The sequence below is a fragment of the Panthera pardus genome, unplaced genomic scaffold, assembly GCF_024362965.1.
Source record: "Panthera pardus isolate Hobbes unplaced genomic scaffold, ASM2436296v1 HiC_scaffold_27, whole genome shotgun sequence".
Classification (NCBI taxonomy): Eukaryota; Metazoa; Chordata; class Mammalia; order Carnivora; family Felidae; genus Panthera; species Panthera pardus.
In genome coordinates, this window is record NW_026526843.1 from 125,328,498 (window position 1) to 125,337,209 (window position 8,712).

The window sequence follows — 8,712 nt, forward strand, 5'->3', positions numbered from 1 at the left end:
GGCAATGGGAGAAAATCCCATCCTTTTCCTTTAGTTAAAGAGTTCCTGGCTCCCTTCCCACGTCTTTGAAAAGACATGATGGCAAGTCTGAGGCCCATTCAGACTTTCAGGGTGGCCTAGGCCTGAGTCCCACATATTCTCCAGGAAACCGTAATGGCTTGTACAGCGGCTTCCGGGTAAACATCACGTTTCCCCCAACGAAACCTTCCACCGTAATAAGTCTAATTAAGGCCAACTTCACAGATAGGGGCTTCTAAAGCGGAGTTGTGTAAATTAAGAGGATCCATGCCGCAGGTTACTTGGAAAACATAAGGTTGTAGAAGACATGCTTATGAGAAAAGGCTGCCTCCCTCAACCCACTTCTCTCACAGGAGACGGTGACCACCAACAGAGTGACACACCTGCCACCTGTTGGTCACAGGGGAGTGGCTGAATTGCCTTTGGTGGGTGTTTGGTGGGTGTTTGAAGCTCTTTTGCCTGCAGTCTCAAGAGAGAACAACCCAGTGGATCATAAGGACTTTAGATACATAAAGCAAGGGGATCGCCATGGCTGGGTTTGCCTTGGGGGAGATGGGTAAAAGAAGAAAAGGAGAAAAATGAGTTTCAAGACCTCCCAAATTACCTCTTGGAACGATTATTTTTTACAGGAATAAGCAAAAAGAATATATCCTGTGTATTAGACATGGGAATGTATCTAGCACTGACTTAGGTACCAGAGGATGCTATGAGGGCTGGGGGCATTTCTTACATTCTTTCTCCCTCATGGATATCCTTCCAAGGTAATCAGGAGCAAGAGGGATTCCATATGGCATTTGGGCTGGAGACGGAATCGAAAGTGCCAGAATATTTGTTGTTGAGACTGGGAAATAGGGAGCCACATAAGAGTGACAGCACTCCCTGACCAAGGCAGGGAAGGTAGCACAGGCTAATGCTGGCAACTCCTCATCCTCTCCAGTAGTCCCAGCTCAGGTTCCGAGGAAACACCAGGAGGTGACAGTTATCATAATGCCCAGTGACTTGATGTTTCATGGTTCATGAATTACTTTTACCTTTCTCTGTCTGGTAGCCCTGGAGAATGTGCTTGATTGCCTAAGCACCGGGAAGCACAGAGTTCCTGTGGCACAGAAAGGATGTGGGGCAGGTGGCTCCCATCCTCCACATGAGGGATCAAAATATAGAGATTCTAAGTGGCTTGTCACTGGTCAGAGGATGAGCTGGGATGAAATCTGAGGTCTTTTGACGGTCCTCCAACATAGTAGTCGACACAATAATAGAATTATCTGCGGGGTAGTTATTTTTATGCTCCAAAAGCTATTATTCACATGACTCAGTGTGCTATCAGAGACTCCACACCCCAACTCAATGCCCTCTGCATATTTCTCTAGGATATATGCTTTTTCTCTGCAAGAATGACACAAGTCTTGTGGAGAATACAAGTTTCCATCCACCTGTCTTTCCTGGCTTTCTCCTCTTCTAAAAGCCTCCCCCCCAAACAGGGGAGCAGCAAATAGTGTGTGGGTTGTCTGTGAAGTGTTAAAAGTCCGTCTAGATTCCTGACTTGCCACATTTCTTTAGAAAACTAACTCTACAGGCAGGGGCAGCTAGCTAGCTGATTCAGTTGGTTGAGCATCTGACTTTGTCTCAGTTCAGGATCGGATCTCAAGGTTCGTGAGTTTGAGTCCTGCATCAGGCCTGTTGCTGTCAGCACAGACCCTGCTTTGGATCCTCTACCACTCACTCTCTACACGCCCACAGCTCACACTAGCTCCCTCTCTCTCCCTCTCTCTCTCCCTCTCAAAAAAAAAAATCTAATTCTACAAAACACAGATTTCCTAACTGCTGCTTGAGCAAATGAGTTGACTTATAAAGGAAATATATGCTTTATTTTTAAAATATTAATAAACTCATCCCCCTAATAGCCCCAAACTGGAGACAACCCAGATATTCATCTACAGAAGAATGGGTACACAAATTGGGTGGGGCCAAACAACGGAATACTATGCAACAATAAAAATGAACAAAGTGATGATGCATTCGACAGCACAGGTGAATCTCACAAACGGTATGCCAAACAAAAGAAAGCTGACAGCGAAGATACGTTACATTCCGTGTGTTTCCATATATGTGAAGTTTAAGAATACGCAAACAGGGGCACTTGGGTGGCTCAGTCCGTTAAGCGTTCAACTTCAGCTCAGCTCATGATATCATGGTTGGTGGGTTGGAGGCCCACACTGGGGTCTGTGCTGACGACTCAGAGCCTGGAACCTGCTTTGGATTCTGTGTCTCCCTCTCTCTCTGACACTCCCCTGCTCACGCTCTGTGTGTCTCTCTCTCGAAAATAAATATACATTAAAAATTTAAAAATAATATGCAAACACATTTATGGTAGAGGAAACTAGATTAGTTGTTTACACATGGGTGGTGGGGGGGGGGGCAGGCCTACTATTGACTTGACTATTGACTAGCAAGAGTCAAGAAAGAGGTTTGGGGGACTGGAATATTCTTTTCCTTTAAATGGAAGTTACTGTGGGAAATAGGTAAATCTTCCCTGAGCTGTACATTTAAGGGGAGTATTTTTTACTCTTTGTAAATTACACTGCAAGTAAAGTATGAAACAAAAAGAAATAAAAAAATGATAGTGTAAGTTTCTCTGTACTCTCCCTATTTGCTATAAATCTTTCTACCCTTGTGTCTCTTCTCTGCACAGTTCTGGCTCTGGTTCACTTTAATATCATGCTTACTGTGTGAGTTTTGATAATTTTGATCATAGCCTTAGATTAAAATTATATAAGTTTACAACTATAAGCATAGCTGGCAACAAAAGGGGGGAGAATAGAACCGATCTTTCCAACTGAAACAAAACAGAAAGAGGCCACATATGAGACCTACGTCAATATCTATCCATGCATCCCTGTCCACGGAAGCTTAAGGAAGGTGCCTTCCTGTTGGCCCTAACTTTGGCTCCTGTCATGACACATCTTTCTTCCAATTCAATATGAACCTTCTTATAGTTTTCCGACTTAAGACTCTCATGAAGTACAGTGATTATTTTGATGTAGGTCCTCCAAAAATAAATTTCTCTTCTAGAAACACCTCTCCAAGTGGTGTTTCACTGCTCTGGTGCTCTATAGCATCTCTTGGAATGTACCTGGCACTCATAATTCACAGATCCGCACTTGTAGTCATGGAAAAAGAAGGACATTTGTTTGTTTGGTAAATCACCTGTAGGCCCAATGTGGGGCTGGAACTCACAACCCTAGATCAAGAGTCACAGGCTCTGACAGCTGAGCAACCCAGGCACCCCAAGAATAATTTGACTTATTTCCCTTACAGTTTGGCAGCTACTACTACTCTGTGTGTCCTTAGAAAGGCTTTTTTTTTTTTTGCCACAGTAGGGAAACTAACGTGCTTTATCTTTTTCCCTGGTCAAGGAGAGCCTTGAGACATCTTGGGGGTCATTTTAGTTTAATCATTTCATCTCATCTGTGAAGAGCTTACATGTCATTCACTGGATGGTCCAACAAAGAAAGTTAAGTCCAGGCCCCTGTTGTTCTGACATAACCCAGCATCTTCACATTTTTACCACGGCCTACTAGTGTCTATGCCGTCGGCTTTTAAAACTGAGTTTATTTCAGTATCACTTTGATTATGAATGAAAACTCACAATATGGGGTAATGGCATCCCCGACATCATACCTGTCTTTCCATGCCACAGTGATATGGCTGTGTGTTTGTGGGAAAGCAAACTTGTAAACGTTAACTGCTTGTAACTTAGAAACGCAGGGACGGTGTTGCCAAACCACGGGGTGTCATTTCTTCGATAGATTGAACACAACTTTGCTTTGTGTTTTTATAAAATACCTGCTTTTTGTGTCACTTTTTATGGTAATAAAATATCTATCGCAAAGAATTTTTCATTTAACCATTTTGAAGCGTTCTGCAGCATTGGCGACATTCACGTTGTTGTGCAACCCTCACAACCATCCATCTCCAGAATTTTTTCATGTTCCAAAACAAACTCGGTACCCATTGAACACTAAGTCCCCTTGCCATCCACTATTGAACTTTCTGTCTTTATGAGTTTGATTAGGTTACTCATAGAAGTAGAACCATAGAGTATTTGTTCTTTTTGTCTGACTTACTTCCCTCGTTATAATGCCCTTGAGGTTCACCCGTGTTGTAGCAGGTGTCAGAATGTCCTTCTTGTAGAAGCCTGAATATCATTCCGGATATGGATAGACCACATTAGCTTATCCGTTCATCCACTGACGGGAATCTGTGTTGTTTCCACGCAAGCTCTTGTGAATAATGTTGCTACGGACATGAGTGGGCCAATATCTATTTGAGTTCCTGCTTTCTCTTCTTTTGGTTATTCATATCCAGAAGTGGAAGGGCTGCACCACATGGCAATCCTAAGTTTCAATTTTTGAGGAATCTCTGTACTGTTTTCCCCAGTGGCTGTGCTATTTAACATTCCCACCAGCAATGCACATTGTTGACTAAGCTTGTAATTTATTTTCCGATATGTTGCTGTCCTTCAAGATTCAGCTTCATTTTTTATGGGACATAAAATATGGGCCACTATTATAATTGTCATTGAAATTGCCTATTTATTTTAAGTTTACTTATTTGTTTTGAGACAGAAAAAACAGAGGAGAGGCAGAGACAGGGAGAGAGAGGGAATCACAAGCAGTCTCTGCACTGCCAGCACAGAGCTCCACGTGGGGCTTGAACTCACAAACTGTGAGATCATGTATGACCTGAGATGAATCCAGAGTCAGACGCTTAAGGGATTGAGCTGTCTAGGCACCTGTATTTTTTATTCTCTTTGGATGTGAATAAATGCCATCTGGTATCAGGAGAGCCATGAATAACTCTGTCAACACCAAGAGCTCTAGAGTCTGGCTTTGCCATTTATGTCTGTGTGACCTAGAGTAAGTTACTCAACCTCTCGGAGCTCAAGCCCCTCGTTTCAAAAATGGGGGTCATAACTCTATATCTATCATTGGGCTGCTATGAGAATTGAAATGTGTTAATGTGAATTATCTGGAATAGGCAATGACCTTTACAAAATGCAAGCTATGTATAATAAACATTTGGTAAGAGGCAGGGTATGTTGGGCTTTCTTCGGAGCCCCAAACTCTACATTAATTGTAGCTTTTTTTTTACTATAGGTTGTTCGTCTCTCCTTGTGGATCTTTGAAGGTTGGCTTGACATTTTCCCCTTCCAGGTTAAAATTTCCTGCTGCTACGAAGAATATTTACCATTCTTTAAGCTTCTGCACACTGGAGTCCTTCTACATGGCATATGGGTAATATGTTAACATAAGATACAGGGAGTGTTTAAAATTTGATCATCAGGAAAAACATGTTCTCATTCCACTGGTTCCACACACAGATGCACCCAAACTTCCTTGAACTGGCATACTTTTCTGCATTTGTAACATTCTTCGTCCTGATTCTTCATGCTGTCAAAACTCCTTGGTCTTATGGACCATTCGCTCAGACCTCTATGGGCAAGGAAATATCATTCCTGGAGAGTGAGGTCATCAAACTGGCCGTCAGCTCCAAACTCATCTTTCTAATTTTACTAAAACTGCTGCTTTCATGCAATGAGGAAGTGCATTCCCCAGAAGATTATGGAACAGAGAGGATACAGTGTTGGGGATATCAGGCTTCATAGCAAGGACATGTAGTTTGGAGGGTCCTAAAACTCTTCTACGTGGGTGGTTGTTTATGTTTCCCACTCACCATTCCACTCTGAGCATTCCTCTCTGTCTCATTCTTTCTGCTAATCAGCAGAGGGAGAAGCCCTAGGAGTATCATTTTCTGATTATCCTTGCCACGAACTCCAAGGATTAAAACTGAAACAGATGCAAACAGGTTGGGCCACAATCTAGATTTTGCTTTGTAAGAGATATTTGCTTCATGCAAAACACACCAAGCTATTTTTAAGTTGTACCCTTAAAAGAAGCCAACGTCTAAAGGGAGAGTTTTAAGCAAGGGATGGATTAAGAAAAAGTAAATAGGCATGAATTTTTTTAAGTAGGCTCTGTGCCCAGTGGAGGAGCCATGCGGGGCTTCATCTCATGACCCTGAGATCAAGACCTAAGCTGGGATCACAAGTCCGACAACTGACTCTGCCACTCAGGCACCCTTAGCATGATTTGTTGTGTGCAACATGTTACAGATCATCAAGGTTATGTTTATTCTGTTTTCCATTTAAAACTATGCACCATACAGATTATAGAAAATATGAAAATAAGAAGGAAATTCTCTACTTCTGTCAGTTGATCAGGGTTCCTCTTTTTGTGTGCATCCTTCTAAACTTTCAAAAACGTATGCACATATCTATACTTGCAGATATATAAAGAAAGTTGTGTGTTTTCTTTTGACGCAGATTGTCATACCATATGGATTATTTTTCATTTTGCTTTCCCATGGAGGTTTCTTCAGGTCATTTACACGGATTCACTCCTTCTTAGTAATGGTCGTGTAATATTTCACTATAATCCTTGATGTACTATAATTTAGTTAATGATTCCTCTATTTGTAGACATTCACTTAATTCCAATTTTTCTCCCTGATAAACAGTGCTGGAAAAAAAAAAAAAACCACATCTCTCTATGTATATTTTTGCAAACTCTTAGCAATAACTTGGCAAAAGTCCTGGAATTGGAGTTGCTAGACAAGAGATATTGAACAGTTTGGTGGTTGAGAGATATGTCACACTGTGTTCCCAGAATGGCATGTAAATTTATACCGTCACCGGGGTCATTTTATCCTTACATAAACATTTAGAACACTAATTGAAAGCGAATACATATATGAGACTATTAAATATGACGCGTAGACCAGAAGGGCAAGACATAAATATTGAGCACTTTCGGAACTGTGACTCATTCATTCTGATTCTTTTTTCTCTTTGGTGTGTTCCTGCTTTGATTTCATGATGCCTCTACCCTGTCATCCATCAACTGGAATTGAAGCACCTGTACCTCAAACTGATGGGCCTGTTTTTCAGTTATCTGGCCTGGGCTTTTGGCATCAGTCTAGCCAACAGCAGATCCTGGCGCGTGTGGGAGTTTAACAGCAACATTGTTTCCATTGTGTACATTGGACTTTGGGAAGCTTTCTACTTTCAAAAATGTAGCATCTCTGGTGCAATTCTTGAGTGGCCTATGTATGGCAGGATCAATGGAAGCTGGGTGATTTCAGATGAAATCTGGTATGGGCAGGGCCTGATATTGTTGGCAAATTCTTTGAATTCCGTAGTCCTGACTTTTGGTTCAGTGGCACTTGTGGTCCGCTGGATCCATGCCCCATACCCAGATTTCCTTCGATTGTGTTACAACATCTCTGCCTTCTTTCTCATCTGTAGCTGTAGTTGTACTGCAATTACAGCGAGCTGGAATTTTGCTGTGGATTTTTATGGCCAAACCACCCTTGATTTCCCACTTAGTTTTCCCATTGGAAAAGAAATGCTGATAAGGAAACGCTTCTCCTATGTATTCCCACTAGGAATCACAACTGCCACCCTCTCGCTAATAAGTGCTGCCATGTTCTTCTGTGGAACATTTTCCACGAAACAGAGGAGTAAAGTGAAACCCATGACTGTACGCAAACATCCCCCAATGAAAGGTGTGAATGAAGGTCCTACTGTTTGCAATGGCTGCCAATAAATTTCTTGAAGAAATGTCCTACATACATATAATATTGTTGTGATCATCTAAAATAAAACCTATTTGTTTTCAGGGTGTGTCTGACGTTTTATTCTCCTCTTCTACATTTTTCTGCAAACAACTTCCTTTCTTTGAAGCCTTTCAGTTTCTGAAATGTGTAGGCAAACATGTTGCGTGCATACACTTTCAAAAAATAAAGTTAGGAATAAAAAATATTTGAATGCTGCAAACACTCGGGTGCAAGCAACAATGCATGCAACAAACTCTAAGTTGAAACTTAGATTTTAAATAAGCCCACGTATACACACAGAAAAATAATCATGTCAAGAGCTTAGAGATCTTTAAGGCATCATAATTGGTTGGGATAGAACGGGATTTCTCAAAATCAGCGCCAATGACATTCTGGGCGAGATTTGTTGGGGGTGGGGGAGTATGTTGTGCCTTGTAAGAGGTGTATACCCATCTGTTGCCTCTACCCACTTGGTGCAAGGGGTGCTTCCTCTCCCCTTGTGTTGAGATAATAAATCTTCAGACATTTCCCAATATCCTTGGGGTAAAATTCCTCCCCATTGAGAACCTCGGGGTTTCAGGTTGCCAAAGGCCCTGGGTAATGAATGCTATGGCATGTTGGGAGGATTTTGAGGAAAATATTAAATAAAAGTGCATTGGATCAGTATATGATAACATCCTGGGCCTTTCATTACCTTAAACTCAGGGGTCTACTGGGAGTGATTTTGTTCCCTCCACCATGGAACATTTGGCAATATCAAGAAATATGATTTTTGAAGTATAAAACTGTATAGTAGTGTTAGGTAGCTAGCTAGATAGGGGGTAAATATGAAGAAGTTTCCTGAAACAGAGCCTGGAAGATAAAGATAATTTGAAACATGGAAGCACTTACAAGGCCTTGAAAATAGAATGAGAAGGCTCTGTGTGTGTCTCCAGGCATTTCAGTGGAATACAGACTGTGAAAATCTTGACATTTGAAGTGACGTTGAAATTTTTCCAGGGTTGATGAAATAAGTGCGAC

General features: G+C 41.6%; 1 protein-coding gene across 1 annotated transcript; it reads left to right on the forward strand.

Annotated features, from left to right (window-relative positions):
• Positions 1-6,968: 6,968 nt before the first annotated feature.
• LOC128773878 (uncharacterized) lies at positions 6,969-7,695 on the forward strand. Its single transcript, XM_053891916.1, has one exon. It carries the CDS (start codon positions 7,008-7,010, stop codon positions 7,680-7,682), a length of 675 nt encoding a protein of 224 aa, XP_053747891.1. The 5' UTR covers positions 6,969-7,007; the 3' UTR covers positions 7,683-7,695.
• The last annotated feature ends 1,017 nt before the right edge of the window (positions 7,696-8,712 follow it).